The sequence below is a fragment of the Lissotriton helveticus genome, chromosome 3_1 (genome assembly GCF_964261635.1).
Source record: "Lissotriton helveticus chromosome 3_1, aLisHel1.1, whole genome shotgun sequence".
Taxonomy (NCBI): Eukaryota; Metazoa; Chordata; class Amphibia; order Caudata; family Salamandridae; genus Lissotriton; species Lissotriton helveticus.
In genome coordinates, this window is record NC_136061.1 from 1,779,581,677 (window position 1) to 1,779,609,110 (window position 27,434).

The window sequence follows — 27,434 nt, forward strand, 5'->3', positions numbered from 1 at the left end:
AATTACTGATTTCGCCAGGGGAACAGGGTGTCACTTTGACACCCTGTTGCACCCCTGATTCTGGCTTGTGTGCCATGTGGCACACATACATGCCCTAAGGGCATGCATGTGTGTCACATGGCACAGGTGTACATGCACAGATATGCATGTACACAGGAATTCGTTATTTACCATGACATATGTCATGGTAAATAACGAATTCTTAAGGACATGTGGCACTGTTTCCAGTGCCACCTATATATAGATTTACCGAATCGGTAAATTTACCGAATCGGTATTTTACAGAATCGGTAAATTTACCGATTCTGTAAACTATAGGCCCCCTACATCTCAATCACCAAATACCGGCCGAAATCGGCCATTACCGACCGGTATTTGGTGACCTACATCTGGCCCTAAGAGAGGTTTAAAATGCACATGTCTAGCTGGCCACTACAAGATGGCCAGCCAAATAGACCTGCGTACTTTAAACTTAAAGTGCCCTGTTCATTACTGCTTTCCGCTGCTGCATGACTTGCAGCAGCAGAAAGAAGAAAGCCCAGCCCCCATCCTGACGCTCAGCTCAGAACAGAGTTTTGAATAATAAAATGGTAATAAATTAACTTAATTACGATCTTATTGTTTCATCTCTGGGGCATTTAAACTAGTGGGGTGATGCTTTTCTGCCTTAATGGAGGAGCGACCCCTGTGCACAGCTGTTGCAGCAGATGGAGTGGTCTCAGGGAGCAGGGGAGTGAGGAACCACTTCAGTCTTGCTCAGTACCATGCATCAGGCGTTAGACTAACGCATTTCAGTGTGGTAATTAGCCGTACCACACTGAAATGCATTTTTACGCATATGCGTAGTGTCTTAGCAGGTGTCTGAGTGTTAAGCACTGCCGCTGTAGTAGAAGCTGTGCTCCATTAAGTTAAGCAGCACAGCCTGCTGCACACGTACTGAAGCATTGCAAACTAATTTATCGTTTGAGAGTCTTAGTTGGCACCTACCGCGCCACGATGGGTATGCTCAGACTGAGTCCTGTGCTGTCCATGCCACTGGATTCAAGCTATCCTGGCTGATGAGGGCTAAAAGCCCGAAACCGGTCCTAGGATGCTTGTTTCCAGTCCAGGGAGGACCAGGCTTGGCGGTTCAGGCTGGACTGTTCCCATGGGGCACAGGGTCAAGACTGATTTGCATATGGCTAGGTTCAAACTGGAATGGCTTGGTGAGCAAAAAAACGATGGATTTAGGCCCAGATTCTGTACTGGGGTGAATGTATGACATTGTTCTGCATTCTGTCCATCAACTGTTGTTTTTGCATTTGTCACCCCGAGTGAGACGGGTATGCTCAGACGTGAGTCCCGCGCTCTCCACACCACTGGAGTCAAGCTATCCTGGCTGATGATGGCTGATAGCCACAAACCGGTCCTAGGATGCTTGTTTCCAGTCTCTGTACTGGGGTGAATGTATGACATTGTTCTGCATTCTGTCCATCAACTGTTGTTTTTTCACCTACCACGCTGCAGCCTGGGGGCTGGCTGCATTCATCAGCCGAGTCTCACTCTCAGCCAGGCCGCGGCACAGCCTCACGTGATGTGACTGTCAAAACAAACCTGTCCCTAGATGGGCAGGGTCCAGGTAAGTGTACATTCCGGGCAGAGCAAGGTGCTGATAAATAAAAGCTACAAGCAGCTGTTATAGAATGAATAAATTATTCTTTATTGTTTGAGTTCATTAAAACCATAACAAAATTTCAATTAAAAAAACCGCTGTTATAGTGCGAGGCTGTTTATCAGCTTTATCAGCTGCATGTGTGAATCCGACAACTCTTTTCTACAAGACACAGCAGAGTTTATTGGGTCAAGGGGTTGCAGCTATCGATTGTTTCCTGTGCCATGTACCCGACGTCCAAGCTAAGTGACACCGGGTTATCTCCTTTTCTGTACCTTTGGTGTTCGAGCAGGCGCCCGTGCCCGCGGGCAGCATCCCTCTTGCTGTATGACACTTAGCCAGTGTGCTTATGGATATCTTGGCATTGTGCATGGGGTTATGTTATGTTATTATGTTATGTTATTATGAGCTTGTAGAGCGCGTTATCACCCAGGGGTATCTAAGCGCAGGTTAGGTGAGGTGAGCTACTGTATTTATTTCAGTTTAATCCATCTAGCTTAATCAGTCTCCTCACTACGGCAGGCGTGGAGAGGCAGCCTGAAACACCGGACGGCTCCTTGGCACGCGTGGAGCTTGCCAGGTGAGTGAGGCAACAAAATAACAGGGAGGGGCGAGCAAGAACCGAGCCGGGGGCTGGCTCCGGCTCTAAGAGCCTGTGCACGAGCAGAGCATTTCAAATATTTGCCACATAAATCATGCAGCAGTGTGCTATTCACAAACCGTGGGACTGGCCGCCCAGGAATGTTTTTCAATAAGTGCAAGTATGCATAACTGTGAAACTAATAAACAATTGGATGTCATTGTAAAAAAAACTGGTAAATAATGAAAGTGAGGAATAAAGTAAGGAAGGGAAGTGAAAGAAGGGCAGAAAAAGTACCAGAAGGGAGAAGTGGAGTTATGGAAGGAAGAGAAAGATTCAAACAAAAGGGAAGAAAGATATACGGAAGGAGCATAAAAGAAATGAATAGCTCAAACACAGAAGGAAAAAAACGTTAATGTTGTTAAAGCAACGCTTTGCTTTTTACAGTTCCAGGGTGTAATGTGCGACTTTTCAGTGAACCGGAGGTCAACACAATGCTATTTTGGCCACTCATGGCACCATCATGGGACAGTTCATAGTCTAGTGAAGAGACCCTGGAGGAGTTGTGCACTATCGAAGAGTTTACAGGTCTCAATCATGGCACCAGCTGCAGCAGAGCACACACACAAATGGGTGAAAACATTCAGCCCACCACACACAGATTCATCAGTGTAAACTTCCCTCATGATAGGACTGTGTGTGTGTGATATTTATTTGGTGGTGTACTGTTGTGTTTGTTGGGAATTACGTGTGTCAAGACGTGTTTTGTGGAGTGAGATGGTGAGTGTTTGTTGTAATTGTCAAGTGTGGTGGTGATACCATCTCTGACCTTGGCTAATCCTCTCTTTAACCCTTTAGGTGCTGCCGTCGGCCAACGGTCGTCACGGGCACTACCTCCCCAGTGCTGCGTGCGACCGCTGGACGTCCAGTTCAGCACTGGATAATGGACAGCGCAGCACTGGGGAGGTTTGTTTACGAGCTCCTAAGGTGTTAAACTCAGGAGATGAACAAGTGATGCCTCGGCCTCCCCTTGGATGGGTGACATGTTCCTCAGTGGTACTTACTTTTCTTTCTTCCATAGGATTACGCCAGCTGACATAGTACTTTAGAATTGGAGTGCGAAAAAATAAAACGTACCCATCAGTTCCAGTACACTATGTCAGCATTATATCTCCTAAGACACCCCCAGCCAACCCTTAATTTGAGCGTGTGGTTGCAGAAGGGGTCCACCATCACTCATTTTTGGGGGCCAGCACTTATTTTTCTTCATCATGACTTTGACCCAGAGCAAGACAGGGAGAAAAACACCCAAGGGGAAAGAAGGAGGATGATATATTTTATATATTTCCCTCGTCTTCATTGCTTGATTTTTCTCGTGAGAAAGTGTCACTCCTAGTTGTTGAATGTCACTCATAATTACACTGAAATTATGAAAATGTCACACATAAGGAATGAGAAACCTCGGCGGCTATGCCACTGTTCGCAGTTATCGATGACTTTTACTACTCAGAGGCAGTTGAGGGCTGGGACATATTCTATGTTTGGTACTCATGCTATTTATTCTTCATCGCCGTTACTCTTGCTGCTCGGCCAGGTGCAGGTGGATGGTGTCCCCCACTATTTTCAGAGAGGGGTCCCCATTCTCTCTAGCTCAAGGCCTACGCGCCCTCCTCTCACCTTGTGCCTCGGTGCTGTGACAGCTTGCATTGTGTTTGATCCCACTGGCAGCAAAGTCCCCATCGGTTAGAATGGTCCAGGGGTGCTTTATCTTTGGGGTTCTTAACTGGGCAGGAACCCTGAAGCAACAACTCGTCTCGTCCCTTGTTTAACTGGCTGAGAATGTGAGGCGCCTCTGTAATTTGAAGCAGGTCAAAGACCATCAGCAGAAAATACCCAGATTAGAAGAAAACTACTGGCTCTCAGGAAAATGCACCGAGCTCATTTAATTTAATTTGTCAAAACTCTTTTAAATGATTTACCAAATGCTACATCAGTTTAAAATGTTCACTTTGATTAATTGCCATGTTCAAATGCACCGTTAAGTTTTAAAAACACATTCGGGATTTATAAAAAGTAAACCAAAACACAACTGCTGTTTTCACGTTTCTATCTCATATAGGGGCCAGATGTAGGTAAATGACATTTACCGATTCGTAAATACCACATTTTACCGATTCGGTATTTACAAATCGGTAAATGCTATGTAGGTATTTTTACAGATTAATTTAACGAATCTGTAGAATTCGGTAATTACCGAATCGGTATTTACCGATTCGGTAATTGCCATTGATTCCCATGGGCCTTGAGGACCATAGGAACCTATGGCAATTACCGAATCGGTAAATACCGATTTGATAAAACTACCGAATTGACAAGGGGGACAGGGTGTCACTTTGACACCCTGTTGCACCCCTGATTCAGGCTTGTGTGCCATGTGGCACACATACATGCCCTGAGGGATGTACATGAGGGCATGTATGTGTGTCACATGGCACAGGTGTACATGCACAGATGTGCATGGACACAGGAATTCGTTATTTACCATGCAATAGTATTACATGGTAAATAACGAATTCTTAGGGGCCTGTGGCACTGTTTCCAGTGCCACCTACATATAGATTTACCAATTCGGTAAATTTACCAAATCGGTATTTTACAGAATCGGTAAATTTACCGAATCGGTAAATTTACAGATTCTGTAAAATATAGGCCCCCTACATCTCAATCACCAAATACCGGTCGGTAACGGCCGACATCGGCCGTTACCGACCGGTATTTGGTGACCTACATCTGGCCCATAGTCATCAACTTCAAAGGCGTGCGTCATTCAGATTCCATTTCACACCACTGATAAAACATACACGTGATGATAAACATCATGATTCATGACACATTTTTACTAATGCCTTTGGCTTCATATGTGATCTCTGATATCAGTATTTGTGTGCTCTAAATATGCATAGCAACTTTATGACCTCCAAGCTTCCTAAGCAATACATTATAAATGGTATTTAATTACACACCAGGTGTGTACATGTGGTCTACATTTGCAATTGGTTAAATATACATACATTCATGGATTGTGCTGCAAATGAGCAACGTGTTGCCCAACACATGCATAGCTGTGTACGTATGTTTGGTTCAGAAGTGAATGAAAAGAACTTACCCATCATCTGCATCTCAGCTTTGACTATAAAATCATCCTGTTGCCTTTTAAGTGAATTATGGGATTGGGTAATTTCTTATGATACCACTCTGGGCGATGCCTTAATGACTTGCCTAACGTGAGTGGTCCCCCTTTTAGTTGTTCCACGACCTATGTCCTCTGTGTAATGTAAACAAACGTGTAATGTGAAAACTGTACACACGCCATCTAGTAACACCCTCCAACTTGTTACTATCCCCGCGCCTCGTCACATTCTGTGTGTTTTTTTAATCCAGTTGCACACGGTCTCAAATACTAAACATGTAATAAAAAATAACACACACACACATCCTCTCTCACTTACACACACACCTTGCATGCCATTTAGGTGTCGCCAGGGGTCGCAGCTGTGACCCCTGGCTTACCCTTTGTGACTCATGGCACTGTCTTTGTGTCCCCTGGCTAATTTTTTATTACAATAAAGGTAAGTATTATTGTTTTATTCACTATTAGAGTAATAGAACTTGGAGCACCAGGAGTTGGAATGAAACCTTTACTGAAGACTGAGGTAAGTAAAAAACACTGGAGCCAATTCACAGAACTAATCTGAGACAAAATCCTAAACTTACTACTTTTGGTATTCACAGAAGACATTTAGTAGTAGTAAAGTTAGGATTTTGTCATAAATTAGGATTTTGTCTTAAATTACGATTTTGTCTTAAATTACGATTTGTCTTAAATTAGGACTTTGTTTTAAATTAGGATTTTGTTTTAAATTAGGATTTCGTCTTAAATTAAACTTACATTTGTCTTACATTTTAATTTTAAGACAAAATCCTAATTTAAGACAAAATCCTGATTTAAGACAAAATCCTGATTTAAGACAAAATCCTAATTTAAGACAAAATCCTAACTTTACTACTACTAAATGCCTTCTGTGAATACCAAAAGTAGTAAGTGTAGGATGTTGTCTCGGATTAGTTCTGTGAATCGGCCCCAATGCTTTTAATTGTATGCAAACGTGGGTGAGTGTCTTTGCTTGAGAGAAAGTGTATATGTGAGATACCACCTGCCTGTGTGAGGATGTGTGTGATTGAAAATGATTATCAGTTATGTGTAATGAGTGAGAATGAGACCTATTTTAGTGAGTATGGTTGAATCAGAGTGAGTGAGAATGAGTAAATTATAGTTAGAGTGACTGCAAGTGAGAGTTTTGGTTTCTAAGAAAGAACAAGTAAGAATGAGTGTGAGGAGTGTTAGGGGGTGGGATTCAGAATAAGTGTGCATGAGACTGAAAGAGTGTGTGCGTCTGTGAGAATGGGTGACAAAAAGTGAGACTGAGTAAGACTGAGTGAAAGTGCGCATGAGTAAGTATGAGTGAGAGAGAGTAAGAGTGAATGTAAGTAAAAGTGAGTGTAAATGAATGAGAACGGGTGAGTCAAAATTACTGAAAATGGAGCATTGAGAATATGAGTGAGTGCAAGTGTGAGTGAATGAGAAAATAAGAGTAAGTCAGAATTAGACTGCATGAGAGTGAATGAGTGCAAATGAGTGAGATTTAGTGAGAGAGTAAGAGTGAGTGCAACAGTGAACAAGTGTTTGAATGAGTAAATTAGTGTAAGGGGGTTAAAATGAATGCGAGTGTGAGTGAGAATGAGTATGTGCTAATGCAAGTTAGTATGAGTGAGAATGTGGTGTTATGCTTGTTAATCTGCCATTGGCCCTGGCATACTGAGAGTAATTCTTGGGTTATAGAGGCATGCATGGCAAAATACTAGTGCTGGCATACTGAACACAGGTTTTAGCATCGCCGGCACCTGTGACATAAAAACTTGCACTGGCAAATTGGAGGTAATTGCTGGCATAATCTCCACCCATACATTACTGGCACTGACATACTAGATGTAATTCTTGGCATTAGGTGCACCCATGGAAAATGGGTACACATTGGAGGTGAGTCTTGACATAAGCAACACCTTCCTGCACATAAACAATCATCCCTGCAACGCAGACACCCTTGCACTGTGGCGCGAGTGTGTCAGTGTAGCTGCTAGGCAGCTATTTTTAGTGCCAGCGCCAGGGAAAGCACAGGGCTGAACCATATTCTTGTAAATATTGTACATTCATACATTTTGGAAATGGCGCAGCGTGGCGCTGCAAAATGTGCTGCTGCGCTATTTCCTTGTACATATGCCCTTGCATTTCTTGATAGGGACACAACACAGGCTGTCAGCTGTCCACATTGACTGACTCTACGAAAAGCTTTACTGATCGGTTTGTTTCTGAAGGGTTTGCGCTGGGAGCAATGTCATGGGCTTCTTTGACAGTGCTGTGTACCAGTGCACACATTCACACAGCTGCAAGCACGCCATTTGCCAGCACCAAGGAATATTAAAGGTGCGAGAACCAGACAAGAAGCAGTGAGTATGATTCAGAGCCCTTCCCTCTATTTTATCACAGCCCTTAAACCTCACATGGAGTCACATACCACATGTTTGTTCAAGGCCCCACAGCATCCTGAGAGCCGAGTGTGGGAAATACTCCAAGACATGCAGTTCCTATGGTGTCACAGGGTGTCATACGCACACAGTGAGCTCTATGAGTAGTAGGTAGTCCTTGCATAGAACGACTATCCAGGGTGTGTGCTAGGCTGCATACAGGTCTGTGTGAAGCTATTGTAGGGCTCAAAACAAAGACGTTTGTGAGGCCCTTTCGCTAGTCGGTAATCCAAAGAGCAGCTGGTAATTAGAATAAAATGTTCGCTGGCGAAATAGATAAAGTGTTGGGCGGTTCTTAGTGGTATTTATGAGTTAGCTGCACTATCAGGGCTTTAAGTGGGCCGGGTCCTGCCGGTGCTCAGGATCGGAAGTTCTAAAAAGTAGGGGCCTTATTTATGAAGGCCTTACGCCGCCGGTGCGTCACTTTTTCCCATTTTAAAAGTGACGCACCGGCGGCGCAAGACCTTCATAAATAAGGCCCTAGGTGTTGAGACGGGCCCCTGTCGGGCTCTCCATTTGTGCCCTCACCCTCAGGGTCGAAAAATAATCTTAACTCTGCAGCAGTATCACCCCTCACTGCCTGTGATGTTACTTCGAAGAGACTCGTTAAAGGTACTTTCAGCCTCATCATTTCAGAACTGAAGGATTGTCATATAATATACAACGAAGTCATAGTTGTTGCTTATGGAACTAACAACCATTGGCAAAGCCAATACTCTTTTCTTGTTGTAGGTGTAATGTTACTTGTTGTATCATATATGCAGATGCAATGGCAGAAGCAGCAAAATACCAGTCAGGCGGTGCACTAAGCTAAGCACCGATTTTTAGCTTATGTGTTTTTAAGCCACACCCTTAATTAAGTTGGCCACGCCCCTTTGGAAGACCCCCCAGTTTTTTTATCCCACTTAAAGCTCTGTGCACTGTGAAGGAACAGTTCAGGCATTTTTTAAATAATTTAAATATATTTTGCAATAGGAGTAGGGTCCCAAAAAAGGTAGGGCAGGCAGGGCCGGACTGGCCATAGCATGCATCGTTTTTTTTCCCCAGGAGGCTGGAAGGGTGGGAGCCGGTTTTTCAAAGGAGCTGGTCCTACAAAATGTGCCAGGGCTGTTTTGGGTTCCCAATCCAGCCCTGGTGGCAGGCCCAGGGCAAATATCCACGGCTCCCCACTCCCAGCCTCGCGTGACAGCTCAGGTTGCCTTCTTCTAGGAATCAATCCCTGTGCCTCAATTTCTCCAAGACATGGGAGGTGGCACTGGAAAGCCGTGTTTGTGTTCTTGGTAAAGGTAGGTGTGGCTGAACACCCCAGGCAATGCAGGCGCTCCAGAGTCTCACCCCAGTTCTCCAAGGCCTTCTCCTGCTGTCACTGTTGGCATTTGTCCACAGGCTGGCAGATCTCTGCTCACCCTGCCACACCAGTGTCCTGGCACAGGTATTCAAAGGATCTACTGAGGTCTAGTGCATTGTAGGGCACATACCATTGCACACCTGTATCTTGATGCCCTGTGCTGCCTTGAGAGGCCAGTGTGTGATTATGCTTATCCAGACACACCCTGCATAGGACAGGGCGGCTGTAGATTAAGCACTCAGAATTGCTCAGTGCATTTTTGGGATACCGCTGACTGCTCTGAAACCTGTTGGTTGATCCAGTATCTACTGAGTCACCCCAGAGCATCTTGATGCACCGCCTCCTGTGGGCCTGGCCATGGAGGCGGGGTCTGGGTAGACCTAAGGCTATCTCTCACTAATGAAGACACCACCCATGCGTGTCCTATTTACAGTCACCTGCCTGTGTTCTCACAGCAGACATGGCGTTTATTCACTAAAAAGCCAGAGGAAGAGGTAACATCACAGACACTTTGGCCCCCAGAGCTTCACCACACTAACCACACAATAACCCCTTAATGCTACTTTACTCACCCAAACACCTCCTATTGGCTGCTGAAAGGGTAGGAGAATGCGAACCCCGAATGTAAACATCTTTCACCCAGTTTTATTTTTCTCCTTTTGCTGCCTTTGTGATACCTAAAGGGCAGTGCCAGGGGTGCTGAAGGGAAAACCAGGGGTAGTAATGTTTTCCCGGAGAGGGTGAGAATGGAGTGATAGTAAAGAATAGAGATGTCCATGCATATGTATGTAAACTAAAATGAGAACTGCAGCAGCTAGAGGTACCCAGGGAGGTGGGTAGGCGCATGTGAATCTATAAGCTCTTCATGCCAAGAACAGAAGCTTACTAGGTGAGTAACATTATCCCTTCGAGGCATGTGGGCTGTAGATCACATGCTTTGCATAGACTATATAGCAGTATCCTCCCAAAGCGGTGGCTATCCTGTGGCTGTTGGAGTTGTCTGAAACAGTGTTTTAAGTACTGCTTGACCCACACTGGCTCGTTGTCTCGCTAACACATCTGCACAATAGTGTTTGGTGAATGTGTGCAGTGTAGACCATGTTTCAGCTTTGCAAATGTCAACTATGGGTATGTTTCCTAAGAAAGCCATAGTGGCTCCTAGCTTGCGAGTAGAATTTTGCCCTAGGGGGTGCAGTTAGAGTTCTCTTTGCTTTTGCACAACAAGTTTGTATGCACTTAACAATCCACCTTGCAATACCAGATTTGGAGTTAGGATTGCCCTTGTGTGGTGGTACAGAAGCAACAAAGAGTTGTTTCGTTTTACAAAATGATTTTGTTCTTTCAATGTAGTACAAGAGTGCTCTTCTGACATATAAGGTGTGGAGAGCTTGTTCTGCAACAGAATCAGGTTGAGGGAAGAATACAGGTAATTCTACCGACTGATTTATGTGAAATGCAGATACTACTTTAGGTAAAAATTTGGGGTTGGTACGAAGAAACACTTTGTCTCTGTGTAGTTGGAAAAAGGTTCTTGTATGTTTAGTGCCTGTAGTTCACCTACTCTCCTTAATGAAGTGATTGCAATGAGGAAAGCGGTTTTACAAGAAAGGAACTGTGGTTCGCATTTGTGCACAGGCTCAAAAGGTGGGCCCATTAATCTTGTGAGGAGAGGACTATGTTCAGGTTCCACACTGGGGAAGGTGGGAGTCTTGGTGGTATGACTCTTTTTAGACCTTCCATGAAAGCTTTAATTACAAGTACTTTAAATAATGACAAATGCTGCCTATTTTGTAGATACGCAGCTATTGCAGCGAGGTGTAGTCTAATGGAGGTGTAAGCCAATGCTAACTGCTGTAAGTGTAACAGATAGCAGATGATAGTTTTATGGAAGCATCAAGAGGGTTGATACGATTGTTATTGCAATAAATAACAAATCACTTCCACCTAACTGCCTAACAGGCTCTTGTGGTATGCCTTATGACCTCCCTAATGATAGTCATACATTCTGTTGGAAGATTTAAATAACCAAACTCTATGACTTCAGGAGCCAGATTGTGAGGTTCAGTTGTTTGGGATCTGGGTGTCTGATTTCTCCATGGCTCCGTGTGAGGAGACTGGAGGTTAAATGCAGCTTTAGATGCGGGACCAGAGACAGCTCAGACAGGGTTGTGAACCAAGGTTGACGTGCCCATTTGGGAGCAACTAGGATTAGTTTGAGAGATGTTTGCCTGAGCTTCTGAACCAATTAATGGAATGAGTGGGGGAGGCGGAAAAGGGCAGGCAAATTTCCCTGACAAGTTCATCCATAGTACATTGCCTTTGGGTTGCGAGTGTGGGTACCTGGAGGTGAAGCTTTGGCATTTTGCATTTTGGTGTGTGGCAAACAGATCTATCTGAGAGACTCCCAAGCTTGGAAGTCTGGGAGGAGAAATTGAGGGTGATGTTCCCATTCATGTACTTGCTGCCTCTGCCTGCTGAGGACGTCTGCAATCTGGTTGTTCACTCCTGGGAGGTGTTCTGCTAGGAGATAAAGTTTGTGGTGAATGGCCCACCTCCAGATGTCTTGAGCTAAGTAGGACGGTTGGAGAGAGTGTGTCCCACCTGTCTTTGTCTGTAATACATAGCTGTCATGTTGTATGAATGAACTAATACAGCTTTGCCCTCCAGGTGAGTTTTAAATGACTTGATAGCTAGAAAGATTGCAAGCAACTCTAAATGACTGATGTGGAGCAACTTTTGCTGTTGACTCCACAGGCCTTGCACTGTGTGTTGTTGAAGATGAGCTCCCCAGCCAGAGAGGGACGTGTCTGCTGGTAGTACTATCTGTGGAACCGGGTCTATGAAGGGCAGTCCTTTTGATACATTTTGTGTGTTCCACCACTGCAGAGAGCAATGAGTACGGTCGCTTACCAACACTAGATCGGTCAATAGACCCTGTGACTGGTTCCACTGACTGGCTAAGCATTCTTGAAGTAGACGCATGTGCAGCCTAGCACGGGGACGATCATGATGCATGATGCCATCCTTCCCAGCAGCTGCATATAAACCTGAGCTGGAAGCAAATGATTGGGTTGAAACTGGAGAACTAAAGCCTGAGTGTGGCGAATTCTGTCTGCGTTAGGAAACGCCAGAGCCTTTTGAGTACCTAGAGTGGCTCCTAGGTAGTTCTGAGTATTGGCTGGTTGGAGATGTGATTTTAGCACATTGACTGTGAACCCTAGTTGATGTACCAACTGAATTGTTCTGAAAGTGTGCGCTTGAGACATTGCTGGTACAAGCTGGCTTTAATGAGCCAGTCATCCAAGTATGGGAAGACATGGATGTGTTGTCTTTCTAAGTGAGCAGCTACTACCACCAGACACTTTGTGAAGACTCTGGGGGCAGTGGTGACTCAGAATGGGAGTACCTTGAACTGGAAGTGTTGACAAGCTAACACAAACCTGAGAAATATGCGATGAGCAGGGTGGATTGGAATATGGAAATAGGCGTCCTTTAGGTCTAGAGTAGACAGAAAGTCGCCTTGTTGCAGAAGAGGTAGTGCTTGTTGAAGTGTTACAAAGTGGAAATGATCTGATTGTATGTAAAGGTTGAGTTCTCTGAGATTTAATATTGGTCTGAGAGAACCATCATTTTGGGGTATTAGGAAGTAAAAGGAGTACACGCCCGACCCGTGATATTGTGCTGGTACAGGCTCTTTAGCCGCTTTTAGAAGGAGAGACTGTACCTCTTGTTTGAGGAGGTAAAGATTATCGGGTGAAAGTGTGTGTGACTTTGGGGGAATGTTTGGAGCAGTGCTGGTGAACTCTAGACTGTAACCAGAACGTATAATTTGTAGTACCCACTTGTCTGTTGTTATTGGCTGCCAGATTGGTAAGAAATCCGAAAGTCTTCCCCTGACAGGTGTTGAGTGGTCCGAGGGAAGTGTAGGCAAGTCACTGTTTGTATTGGAGGGGGAGGTGCGTGTGTTTGAACCTCTACCCCTGCCTTTGCCATTGTTGCCTCTGTAACCCCCCTCTGTAGTAACCCTTAGAGGCAGAGGGTTGGTTATTGCCCTTGTAGGTGGAGGGTGTCTCCGAGGAAGTGTTTTTGGAACCTCCGCAGTAGAAAGAGCGCTGAAAGGAACCACAGGCTTGTTTTGACTGAAGGGGCCCCATGGATCTGGCTATGTCAGTGTCTTTCTGCATATTTGCTAGTGAAGAATCTACCACTGGACAAAAGAGGTGTTCCTTATCAAAGGGTGTGTTTAATATGGAGGTTTGAACCCAGATATGCGGATACAGGAGTGCCTCCTTAAAAGGACGCTGGTGTCTACAGCTCTAGCAGTAGTGTCTGCAGCATTCAGGGAGCACCTGATTGCATTGTTTGAAATAAGTTGTCCCTCACACACTAAGACTTGCGCTTTAGATCTATGTTCTTGGGGCAGAAATTGGATCAATTGCTCCATCTTGTCCCAGTGTGCGAGGTCGTATCGTGCCTGCAACGCCCTAGTGTTAGAGATGCACCAGAAGTTTGCTGCCTGAGAGGCCACCCTTTTTCCCCGAAGCATCAATAAGCTTGGATTCTTTATCTGGGGGTGGAGCATCTCCTGTAGTTTGTGAGTTGGCTCTTTGCCGTGCGTTGGACACAACCAGGGAGTCCAATGGTAATTGTCCTCTTACATACACTGGGTCAAATGGTCCTGGCTTGTATTTCTTATCTACTCTAGGGGTAAGAATACGAGCCCTGACAGGGTCATTAAAGATGTCATCTACATGCCTGATCATCCCTTTAAGCATGGGTAGTGTGTTTAATGACCTTTGTGTGCTGCTAAGGGTTTCAAAGAGGAAATCTTCTTCAAGGGATTCTTTGTGCATTGCACCCCATGGTAGTTGGCAGCTCTACCCAGTAATTCAATGTAACCTACACTGTCGTCTGGTGGAGAGGGCTTGGTAGGGTACAAGTCAGGATTATTGCCTGTGGGCCAATTAGTATTGTATTTGTCCCATAGGTCTGTAGTACTGGCTGATAATCTTCATCCCCATCCCCATTGCCATTCCTATCATCCTGGTTGTCAGGTGTATGTGGTGGTGAATACTAAGGTGAAATTGGTAAAGGTTGAAAATGAGAAGGGGTTGATGGAAGAGGAGGAGGAGGGAAAGGGTTAGTTCCAACACTTCTCTTCTTCAAAGGAATGTGATATTCCTCTTCTGTATCAGTCTTTTTTTTTTAAAGTCACTTTGGTGGTAATGTGTCCAGTCTTTGAATGAATGTATAACACCTTCTTTTTCGGGTCTGGGTTGACAATCGGAGCGTCAAAAGTTTGCTTTTTAGGTGATTTCGGCACATCTGACTGGTTGGGCGCCGAATGTTTCGGTCCCGGTGTCTTAGTCGTTGGTGTCTTCGAATCCAAAGTGTGTTTCGGTGCCGAATGGTGTGGGTCTGAGCCGGACTTTTATTTTGACCCTGTAGGTTTTGGTTTAGAGCCGGATTTTGAATGAGGCTTCTCGAAGCAGCAGGGCTTTTTTGTAGGCTTCGGTGCCAAGCCAGAAGGTGGGGCGTCAGAAGCGTGGTCTCGGTACCAACCGCGGCCTGAGGGCGGTACTCAAATCTGCGTTAAATAGGTTGAACAGATGTGGAGCTAGCACACATCCTTGCACACACCCTTGCTTGAGACCCCTTGTAGTTGGTATTTTTTTTGATAGCTTGGTCCCGTTCCCTACCTTGATTTGAATCCATGTTTCTGTATATAATGATTAAATTGCCCTTAAAAAAAAATCTTGTATACCCCAACATCTTAATTTAGCCCAATCAAAAGCAGCTTTCAGATCTATAAAGCAGAGTTGTAGTTTTTTCTTTAGGCGTTTGCTTTTTTCCTGCTGAGAAGGGATGTTGCTGGACTCTAAAAGCAAGTAGTAGGCCATTAAACGTACACCTGGTCTGCTGAGAAGTGCAGCCACTCTTACACTACACGTATAGAAAGTCTATCGAGGAGGTCTGTAGAACCACAATAAAGGTATGGCAGCTCTGCTGAGAAGGTCTGCACCATCACTTCAAATTTACAGCACCTTATGAGCCATCAAAAGTACAGCACCTTTGCAGAAAAGTGCTGCTGTGCTTCTACAAGTACAGTTCGGCTGTGAGGTGCTGTACTGTGCTTTCAGAATAAGGTGCTCCTGCCGAGCAGTGAGGGCACTGTCCTAAAACTGCTAGTACTATACACCTAAAACATTTAGAAACGCTGCTGAGTGCTTATCACACTATCCTATTACAAGTAATCACATTTTTATTTGTATAGACACATTTATCGTTTCAAAAAATACATTTAGCAGTTATATACAATCAAAAAACTGTGTACCAATGCACAGACAATATAAAAGTATATTTCATTGTAATTTGGCCACGTCTCCAAAATCACCACTTTATCTATTTCATCAGAACCTGCGATTGCATTTCATTAGGTTACCACTTTTTTTAAACTATGATTGTACATTTAGTCTTAAAAAAATGATATAGGCAGTCCAATTTCACAAGAATGTTTTGACCCAGTCAGAGGTCTGGCCAATCTGACGGGTCGGATTGGGGGGAGTTGGACTTGTTCTAGGGGTGTCTCCCACGTTATACTTCTCTTAGATGGTGAGTGGTGGCCTACCCCCTACCCCTCTGTGCATCAGATTGGTCATGCTATGGCCTTTGAGAGTGTCCCACCTTTTTGTGGGTCCTCTTTTCCCGCTACGGCCCCAGAACCCGATGAGAACAAGCTCTTCAGAAGTTTCCTTATATTCACTTGCACCCACCATCAGAAACTGCCAGGTTGCTAGGACCAGGCCTAGAAAAGTGAAAGCAACCTGTTCCTTGACCACGCCCAGCTGGTGGCCTACCTCTGAGGAGAGGAACAACCCTTTCCAGGATGACAGACAGCCCAGCCAAGCTAACTGGAGGCTTGCATGGAGGACACCTCAGTTAGATACGTTTCCTGGAGCCACAAGGACATTTTCCCATGTGGACACAGACACACAGAGCATCAGAACACCCAGAAGGTTGAAGGTGTGCAGGAGACATTTGAGGGGTGTGCTTGCGGTGAGCTTGCACGTGAACTCTGGCCTCACCTGAATTAGTAGGACCCTTTGTCCCTTCATTTACAGCCAAGAAGGAAAGGGGTTGTTCTCTTTTACCCTAAACCTTGGGGTACTATTCCATTCATCGATGCTGATGCCAGGATTCTGGAGCTGTTTCGTCAATCTCTGTATGACCTATGGTTCTAGAGATATAACAAAGTTATAGTTGTCAGATATGGGATCCAGCGAGGTCCTCCTACTTTCCAGCGCTGAACGTATCTGTTTTTCTGCTGTTTTTAAGGTGTGTTCTTCTGCCTGAATTGGAAAGTATAATTCAGCCCAGTAGGACTTTTGTTGTAATGCTTTCTCTCTTACCCGTTCCCCCTCTGACCCCTAGGCACCCTTACCCCAGCGCGTTCAAAGCACTTGTTGTGACGCATCAGCTGGCGTTCTAGAACGCCAGCTGAAGAGCTTGACAGTTGAGATGAGGCGTTGACACGGTGTGGCTACTACATTGCCCGCCTCTTACATGATGTGCTGTTTCTGCTAGGAGAATAAAGTTTACCTGAAATATCTCTATCTGTTTTCTTTTATCTTCTTTTCTGTTCTGTTTTATTTCTTTCCTCTATCCCCTTTCTCACTTCCCTCGCTTTTCTTTTCCATTTTATGCCATCCTTTATTCTTTTGTCCATTCTCCATCTGTTTTGCTTTATTCTCTCCAACGGTATTTCTCTTCCTAAACATATCTTTCTTTGTCTTCTTTCACACATTTTTCTTTCGCTTTTCATACGTTTCCTCGCCTTTCTGACTTGCCATCTATTTTTTATTTTGTTTTTTTACTTTTCTTGTCTTTTTCTCTTCCTCCCTTTTGCTTTTTTCCTTTTCAATTTCTTCCTTATCCTTTTGCTTTTTGTTCACAAGCTTTTTCGTTCTTCCCTAACTTCTCCCCTCTTTGACTAACTTTGGTTTTCACCTTACTTTATTTTACTTTAACTCCATCCTTCTCGCCATTTCTTTTCCTTTCTTTTTTATCAACACCATATTTTTATTTTTTCCTCTCACATATTCTCTCCTGCATGCTCTCTCATTTTATCTGTGGCTCTTATTTTTATTTCCAGGTAGGGATTAATCCGTTCCAAGTCCTGGTCAGTGGCACCTTTGTGCAGAAAAGGTGACTAATGGATTAAATAGTGAAATGAGAAAGTCTGTTGAGAGCTTAAGGAGGTTAGTTGTAAACTGGATAGGTAAGATTGAGGGTCTTCATTTCTAAGGCAAGCATTAGAAATGAAAATGCCACATCTAGGGATAGGTGAAAACTGTTGGTTGAGAGGTGAAAGATGAAGATGGTTGGTAGCTGGGTGAAGGATGTGATGTCACAGCCGTACTGGCTACCATCTTATAACCCATTTTCCTTAAATATAGCACTCACTAAACCCAAAATCCATACCACTTCTATAATCCCCAAAATAACCCTTTCTAGACTCTTCCCTCCTCTACCCCACCTTACATCATCTCATACCTCTTTTACTATTCATATCTCCCAAAAAACCTTTCTAAACCCTTCCCTCTGACTCTTACCCCGTCCACCTCCCCTTTACTCATCCAAAACTCCTCCTACTGTTATGAACTCCGTAAAAAAAAATTCAACCCTTACCTCTTCTATCCATCCACTATTCCTTTTCAATCCAAATAGCAGACTAACATGTCCACGCTCAAATTAATTTCATATTTCCCTATACTAATTCACCACTAATCCTGTTTGAGTTCCGGAGTTGCGTGCTGCCCGCCGAAAAGCGCTTCAACTCCTCATCAGGGGTCGCAAGCGTTATATAAATGCAAACCCTTCACTCTTCCATCCCTCCGCTATCCTTTTTCAATCCACATAACAGACTAGCATATCCAACGCTCAAATTAATTTAATATTTCACTATACTAATTCACCGCTGATCCTTTTTGTGTTCCGGGGTTGCGTACTACTTGCCAAAAAAGCACTTTGATGCCTCATCAGGGGTAGTAAGCGCTATATAAATGCAATTACAATTACAATGTAACCATCCACCAAATGCCATGGTGTTAATGGACCCAAGCAATGGTAAACCAGGAAAAAACACATGAAAGCCAATGCTTAAATGGGGCTGAACCGAAGCCAACTCTCGCTGTACTCCTCCCCATTGAACTTTTTTGAAGAATTGATGACACTGCCAGGCAGCGGCAAACCTAAAAACAAACGTACTCACCAGAGTGCAAACCCGAGCCACAACTGCTCCAGGAGTGGGCCCGGAGAAAAGGACTAATACTGACCTGCCGGCCAAGCTTGTAGGTTTGTAGGTTGCTGTAACGGCAAGCACCCAAAAGCTTGACTGGTAGGGGTGGGGCAGAGTCAGTTACAAGTGAGGCCTTTTTTAGAGGCTGATAGGGCTCGAGAAGAGTCAGTCACGTGCTGCAAGTTCTGTTTCAAAGAACAGGCTGTCATGGGCAAGCATGAACAAGCAGAAAGGTCTGTAACAGAGTCCCTGATCAGGGGAAGTAGCTTCCATTGGTACAGCGGGGCCCACTGCACGCCATGTCACAGTGTGACAAGTGCACGACTGCTGGAGCGGAGCAGCCCTAGCAGTGACACCAACTTGTCCAACGCGCCCCATGTCTACACAGAGGTGATCAAACGGCAAAGTAAATTACTGTTTACAGTTCGTCTAGGCTTTTACGTTGATGGATCAAATACCGTCGGGCCAGTTTAACCACAATCATCCTACAGAGATCTGGGGCACAGGGAGCTAGATCCGCGTTCTATAAATGCCTTGAATCAAATCAATAATACATTCAATGAGTAGCGCCTCAGACTTGCGAGGCAGCCATTGTTCAAGCAAGAAGAGACAATTAAGCCGGTGCCCTGCGCTCCAGAACCGTGCGGCGTTAGTCATTGGCTCAGTACGTACGTGATGTCAGCGGCCCCATGCCAGGCCATTACCCGGAGGCAGCCTGACGCGCTGTGCGCACGTGCACTTGTACAACATAAGATTAACATCGCATTTCACTCTGCCCCGGACAGTGCAAATGTGATGCTGGAATGCTAGCACATGGCGGACTCATAATGCGCAGTGATTCATCCCGAAAAGTGACATACAATGGTTAAGAAATGTCTCTAAAACCATTAGTAGGGAAGTGTTGGTGCAGACCAGGGTCCCGTGCAGCCCTCTCTTAGGAAGTGCGGGGCCGTCCCATTTCAAGTACAACAAGCCTGCTGAAAGATGGCGCTGCTATGTTAGTACTTAAGTAGAGCAGCCCTGCTGAAAGATGATGATGTTGTATTACTACTTAGGTGGAGCAGACCTGCTGAAAGATGATGATGCTTTATTAGTACTTAAGTGGAGCAGCCCAGCTGAAAGATGGCGCTGCTATATTAGTACTTAAGAGCAGCCCAGCTGAAAGATGGCGCTGCTATATTAGTACTTAAGAAGAACAGCCCTACTGAAAGACTATGATGCTATATTAGTACTTAAGAAGAGCAGACCTGCTTAAAGATGATGATGCTGTATTAGTACTTAAGTAGAGCAGCTCTGCTGAAAGATGATGATGTTGTATTAGTACTTAAGAGGAGCAGCCCTGCTGAAAGATGGCGCTGCTATATTAGTACTTAAGAAGAACAGCCCTACTGAAAGACTATGATGCTATATTAGTACTTAAGAAGAGCAGACCTGCTTAAAGATGATGATGCTGTATTAGTACTTAAGTAGAGCAGCTCTGCTGAAAGATGATGATGTTGTATTAGTACTTAAGAGGAGCAGCCCTGCTGAAAGATGATGATGCTATATTAGTACTTAAGCAGAGCAGCCCTGCTGAAAGATGATGACGCTGTATTAGTACTTAAGTAGAGCAGCCCTGCTGAAAGATGATGATATTGTATTAGTACTTAAGAGGAGCAGCCCTGCTGAAAGATGATGATGTTGTACTAGTACTTAAGAGGAGCAGCCCTGCTGAAAGATGATGATATTGTATTAGTACTTAAGAGGAGCAGCCCTGCTGAAAGATGATGATGTTGTACTAGTACTTAAGAGGAGCAGCCCTGCTGAAAGATGATGATATTGTATTAGTACTTAAGAGGAGCAGCCCTGCTGAAAGATGATGATGTTGTACTAGTACTTAAGAGGAGCAGCCCTGCTGAAAGATGATGATGCTATATTAGTACTTAAGCAGAGCAGCCCTGCTGAAAGATAATGACGTTGTATTAGTACTCAAGTGGAGTAGTCCTGCTCAAAGACGTTGATGCTATCTATATTAGTACTTAAAGTAGAGCAGCACTGCCGAAAGATGATGATGTTGTATTAGTACTTAAGAGGAGCGGCCCTGCTGAAAGATGATGATGTTGTATTAGTACTTAAGAGGAGCAGCCCTGCTGAAAGATGATGATGTTGCATTAGTACTTAAGTAGAGCTACCTGGCTGAAAGAGGATGGTGTTGTATTATTACTTAAGCAGAGCAGCCCTGCTGAAAGATGATAAAGTTTTATTAGTACTCGAGTTGAGGAGCCCTGCTCAAGACGTTGATGCTATCTATATTAGTACTTAAGTAGAGCAGCACTGCCGAAAGATGATGATGCTATCTATATCAGTACTTAAGTAGAGCAGCCCTGCTCAAGACGTTGATGCTATCTATATTAGTACTTAAGTAGAGCAGGGCTGCTGCAAGATGATGATGCTATCTATATCAGTACTTAAGAAGAGCAGCCCTGCTGAAAGATTATGATGCTGTATTAGTACTTAAATAGAGCTGCCTTGCTGAAAGAGGATGGTGTTGTATTAGTACTTAAGAAGATCAGCCCTGCTGAAAGACGATAATGCTGTATGAGTACTTAAGTAGAGCAGCCCTGCTCAAAGATGATGCTGTACTAGTACTTAAGTAGAGCAGCCCTGCTGAAAGATAGCGCTGCTATGTTAGTACTTAAGTAAAGCAACCCTGCTGAAAGACGATGATGCTGTATTAGTACTTAAATAGAGCAGCCCTGCTGAAAGATAGCGCTGCTATGTTAGTACTTAAGTAAAGCAGCCCTACTTAAAGATGATGCTGTACTAGTACTTAAGTAGAGCAGCCCTGCTGAAAGATAGCACTGCTATGTTAGTACTTAAGTAGAGCAGACCTGCTGAAAGATGATGATGCTGTATTAGTACTTAAGTAGAGCAGCCCTGCTGAAAGATGATGATGATGCTGTATTAGCACTTAAGTAGGGCAGCCCTGCTGAAAGATGACACTGCTATGTTAGTACTTAAGTAGAGATGCCCTGCTGAAAGATGATGATGCTATCTATATTAGTACTTAAGTATAGCAGCCGTGCTGAAAGAGGGTGATGCTGTATTAGTATTTAAGAAGAGCAGCCCTGCTGAAAGACCATGATGCTATCTATGTTAGTAATTAATTGAGCAGTCCTGCTGAAAGATGATGATGATGCTATCTATATTAGTACTTAATCGAGCATCCCTACTGAAAGATGATGATGCTATCTATATTAGTACTTAATCGAGCATCCCTACTGAAAGATGATGATGCTATCTATATTAGTACTTAATCGAGCAGCCCTGTTGAAAGACCATGATGCTATATTAGTACTTAAGGAGAGCAGTTCTGCTGAAAGACGATGAAGCTGTATTAGTACTTAACTAGAGTAGCCATGCTGAAAGATGATGATGATGCTATATTAGTACTTAGCTAGAGCAGCGATGCTGAAAGATGATGATGATGCTATATGAGTACTTAAGTAGAGCAGTTCTGCTGAAAGATGATGATATCTATATTAGTACTTAATCGAGCAGTCCTCCTGAAACATGATGATGCTGTATTATCAGTTAAGTAGAGCAGCCCTACTGAAAGATGGCACAGCTATGTTAGTACTTAAGTAGAGCTGCCCTGCTGAAAGATGATGATGCTATCTATATTAGTACTTAAGTAGAGCAGCCCTCAATCCTTAATTTGCCTTTAGAAGTTCTTCACCCTGCAAGGAGGTTTTTATGCCTACTTTGTTATCCTGAGACTTTGGCAGCTTCTTGGGGGCAAATGTTTGTCACACATTCGACTTATGTAATTACATTATGGCGTCAGGCAGTAGTCGCCCCTGCTTCGGACAGTCCAAGTTCAAACTCCGTGTCCTGCTTTGAACACCATGATGGGTAAATGCCATTAAACATGCTAAAACTTGGGTTGGAGTTTCCTAGTTGAAATAAAATTTGGTAGGCATGCAATTTTTATATCGTGGAGTTATTCCGTCCAAACTAGGTTACAATTCTGTGCACAAATAGGGACCAAAGCTTAGGTTAGGGTCTCCAGACTGGAATGAGATTTATACTCAAGAAAAGTTGATTTGTTGGCATTACTGACTACAGATTGGGATAAATGAACCAAAGTAATGTTATCTTGAGGTTATTGACTTCAAGTTAGGTTATATTTTTCCACACATGTGATAACACACTTTTAATTTTAGTGTCTTCAATTGGGCTTAGGTTTTGAACAGTGGTGGCTTCTCCGCTAAGGTGGAGGAGTGTCGCCCCACTGCTTTATTGCGGTGAAAGATAGAGAAAATAAAATTATAATAAAGCGTTATTTTCATTTTATTTTCTCCTACTTCCGCCCACAGCTTTGCGTGAGGGGGCAGGGAAGGGGATGAGTGGTACATCCCCTAAAGTGCGCAATGACTGCTTGGATGGCAGTCTCGGGCCTCTGAAAACAGTCTTGCGCACTTCGCATGTCCTCCATGCAGGCTGCATTAAAGCCTAAGTGGAGAACATGCCCAGGCCTCCAGTCAGCCTCTGAGCGCTGAAAAGCGGCACTCAGACCAATCACAATGCTGCTAAGGCAGCGTTGTGATTGGCTGACTGGGAGCCTGGGTGTGCTTCGTGTACCCGAGCGAGGAAGGACTATGGAGGAGAGACGGACGAGGAAGCGGCAAAAAAGTACGTTTTTAATTACATTTTTTCATAGCCGCTTCCCCAGCATCCCCCCCCCCTCTCGTGTCCTCCCCCTACCTCATGTGTCCTCTCCCCTTCTGCCCCTGCCCCTCTACCTCTGATCGTGGCCGACCACACCTGGTTTTGAACACCTACAATCAATGAGCTCTGAGGACTAGGGAGTCTAAAATCTCTTTGCATATGTGATGATCTCTCTGGATTTGTGTCTCGTGTCGTCTCTGCACGCTTATGATATCGATCTCATAAGTTAATGTTTCTAAATGTGGTTATGGTTTGGCAGACATGCAGTAGTGATCTCATCTCTTGGTGGCACTCTCTCTGAGTCAGGTTAAGTCTCAGCCCACATAGCATGACTGTCTCTTTGGTTGGTACCTAAAATTTGATTTATTCTCTACACGCAAATGATATCAATTTCATAGGCTGTGATTACCACGTTCGGTTAACATTTTGTACACCTGCAATGATTATCTCTTGGAGTTACTGTCGACCAGTTGCAGCGAACCCATACAGTATGACGGTGATATCTTAGGATAGTGCCTGCACGCAGAGCGGACACATATGATGATGATGATATATGGAGGTTATGAAATCCATGCTTCTAAGCACATGCCAGAGTCATTTCTTGTGGGGTTTTTTAGTGCATTTTTGTCTATAGGATTACAAACTTTCAAGGTGTGTCCGTTAATTGAAAATGTGTTTGTACAGATGCAATGAAGATTTGTCAAGCAGCTCAAAATGCTGCTTTGCATTACTTTGCGTCAAGGGGGTGATACATGGGTGGTATATGGGTGTTCCCATGAAACCAGTTTTAGCTTTTTGACACTTAACCCTATCTACTAACAGTAGACAGGGTTTAGCGCCCAAAAATTAACGCCCCTGGAAAGCAGGTGTTAAAAGGAGAAATGTTTTCATTTTTCCTTGTTTTTATAGATTTTTTGTGAGTTCGACTTTACAGTATACATACATAGTAGGAAAAGGTTTTTAACTTGTCTAGCCATAGTATTTTGTACAGAAAGGCTAACCTTCCTGTACAAAAACTATTGTAGACTCAGGAACGTACCCTAGCCAGGTGCAGCCAGCACAGGTAACGGCAGAGGTGAGGGGCGGAGGCCAGGTGGGGCGGGAAGTCGACAGACGACGGGATAGGGAAACCAAAAATTAAAATAAAACCACTTACTTTGCACTTGCCGCATCGCTGACTCAGCGATGCGGCGAGCACAAGGTAAGTGGTTTCATTTCTTTTTTATTTTACTTCCCCCCGCCTCACCGCTGTTACCTGTGCCGGCCGCGCCTGACCCTAGCACTGTGGCGCTAAGGTGTGTGTATGGTGCTCGGCAGCTAAATTCTGCCACGCAGCGCAGCATTTCTGGCTGATGTACTGCGTTACACGATTTTTTGAGAATTTGGGCCTGTTTATTAATTTAATTTCCCACATGCTCCACCTATACTGGCATACTACCTTGTGCACGGCGTTCTCACAGTCCTTCTTCTTCTCTTTGTGTCTCCCCAGGGTCGCAGTTACTCCGAGTCAGACCTGCGTGGTTCCAGCCTGCTGCGACGGATCGGAAGCCTGTCTTGGCGCCGGAAGAGGGCCAGCCAACCGGAGACGCCTCCCCCCTCCCCACATGGGGGTCATGACCGCCTCCCAGGTGCCCGGTCTGACTCCAGCCATACTCTTAGACCCCAGCCTGCCCTCTACGGGTCACAGGGGCAGTCTCCGGAGCTCCACAACACTCAGCGCTCAAAGACAAGGCCCCCTACCTGTTTGGAGGTGTCCACCTCCTTCGACTGTCTGCTGGAGGAGTGCAGAGACGGGGACTCTTCGGGGTCAATGTCGGAGAGTATCAGCTCCCTACGCACTGAGTCGCCCCAATATCGCTCCTATGAGGCCTGTGAGACCCCTGAACCCCTTCCAGAATGGGCCCAGACCATTCTTCAGGCATATACCCCACTAAAGGCCGTGACCCCGGATCTCCTGGAGCACTGCCCTCAGCAGGAGGGCAGCGACCTAACTGAAGTCAGCCGGTCTAACCTCTTCTCTTGCCCAAAGTACACCAGCAGGGACCAGGGGGAGGATGCCTGGGGTGTTCAGACTCACTGGGACCCCACAGAGCCCAAGGATGCTGAGGCAGCGAGAGAGAGAGGAGTGGAGGCCAGAGGGCCTGGCCTGGCTCAGGAGGGATACACAGCAGCACGAGAGAGTGCCACCAGGGTGCAGAATGTGGCCAGGGGGGTGCACGAATGTGGAAAGACACTACAAGAGGAGACTGTGGCATTGCACAATGTGCCAGGGGCCATCGAAGCGGACACCGGGGCCAAGATGGCAGATGCAGAGGCCCGGGCACTGAACGGGGAGGCGCGTGAGGTAAACACGGGGGCAGGGGTCACGAGGGATCCCTCGCCTGCCTCCAGGAAGGCCAGGCGGACACGTTACGAGATCCTCATCACGCTGGCCAAAGAGGAGGAGGGCACCGGCGGGGTCACGGAGCAGGGCCCGGCTGCTGGGCCCAGTTTCCAGGCGGGCACGGGCTGCCAGGGCACCCGGGCTCTGGCCAGCCTGCCTGGCTCTGCTTGTGAGGCACAGCAACCTGCGGGACCGGTTCCCCATCTGTCAGCTTCGAAGGAATCCCAAATATTCTGGCAACACGGGGCGGACCCTGCAGCGCGGACAACCCCGACACGCCCGGTCACGGGGGCCCCGGTGACACAGAGGCAGAGCTGGGAGCCCAGCCCCGGCGGGAGCACCGAGCAGAGAGCAGAGAACAGGGACGGGAGGCCAGGGCCGGACGAGCGCCCTCCCAGCCGCAGCACCCACGGCCGAGGCGACAGGTGAGCCCCGGGGCCGGGCGGGCGGGAGAGTGAGAGGAGCCTCAGACATGGCAGCGCCGGGGCACCTGCCTCACGGTGGTGAGGGACAGGTGGGCCGGGGTGGAACAACGGAGGGTCGGTCCAGGGTTACACACAGAGCTTCCAGCAGTGGCACCGGCGGCGCACCAGTGTCACGGGAGGGATGGGGGAAGAGAGGAGCCTCAGACATGGCAGCGCCGGGGCACCTGCGCCTCGGTGGCTGAGGGACAGGAGGGCTGGGGTGGGACACCGGAGGGTCGGTAAAGGGTGACACACAGAGCTTCCAGCATGGCACCGAGAACCTGTGTCACGGGAGGGCAGGGGGAAGAGAGGGGCCTCAGACATGGCAGCGCCGGGGCACCTGCGCCCGGGTGGTGAGGGACAGGAGGGATGGGGGAAGAGAGGAGCCACAGGCATGGCACCGCCGGGCACCTAGCTCACGGCGGTGAGGGACAGGAGGGCTGGGGTAGGACACCGGAGGGTCGGTACAGGAGGTGCTGGGTGACGCACAGAGCTTCCAGCATGGCACCGGCAGCGCACCTGTGTCACGGGGGGAAGAGGTGACAGGCAGAGCTTCATACATGGCACTGATGGGGTCGAGGCGGGCAGCGAGGGAGCCAGGGTAGGGGCATGTGAGTCGGAGTCCATGACAGGAGAGGGTGGCGGCTAGGAAGAGCGTTGCGAGGAGGGCAGCCCGAGAGCGCAGCTTCAAACACTGGGGGAAAGGTTGGCAGGTTGGCAGCAGAGGGGGGCGGGGGCGGTTTTGGTGTTTACGGTTTAGTTTTGATTTGCTAATGAGGGAACCAAGAAAGGCGGATTAAAGGTGAGCCCCACCCTATGACCCCAGTGTCAGCTTCTTGAACTGGGTACCATGCCAACTTCCTGTGGCTTATCGGTGCCAGCTAGTGCTACATGCACTGAACGCCAGTGCCAGCTTCTTGTACTGCACACCAGTGCCAGCTTGTAACTTTGCCCCTGGGCCCAGGGATCACACGCTGCTAGCCGGCACCTCACCCTCACCAGGAGGCTTCCGAGCTAGGTATGGGTGGGTGGGCAGACCTCTGCCCGGTGAGTGCTTCACCTCAGCGGCCAGGGCTGCCAACTTGTCTGCTAATTACGGGTTATGTGGGAAAGGAGAAAGCGAGAGCAGAGAGGGGGCTGGGCGTGTGAGTGAGAGAGAGCGGCGAATACAGAGTGCGAGGCAGGGGAAAGAGTAGGACGAGAGACCCAGAGAGATGTGGGGAAGAGAGGCTGACACCGGCCGAGAGAGAGCCACTGAGGAATACGAGGAAACAGATCTGGATAGGAGGGAACAAGATGATACACATGGGAGACACCGAAGGAAATGTGCAGAGACCAATGACGACACAGGCGAAAA

General features: G+C 46.2%; 1 protein-coding gene across 1 annotated transcript in view; it reads left to right on the forward strand.

Annotated features, from left to right (window-relative positions):
• Positions 1 to 27,434, forward strand: part of CRYBG2 (crystallin beta-gamma domain containing 2) — a 403,207-nt gene that overhangs the window by 237,909 nt on the left and 137,864 nt on the right. Inside the window, exon 3 of the mRNA XM_078682657.1 lies at positions 24,720 to 26,038. Within this exon, the coding sequence (XP_078538783.1) occupies positions 24,720 to 26,038 (1,319 nt within the window). The remainder of the gene's footprint in view (positions 1 to 24,719; positions 26,039 to 27,434) is intronic.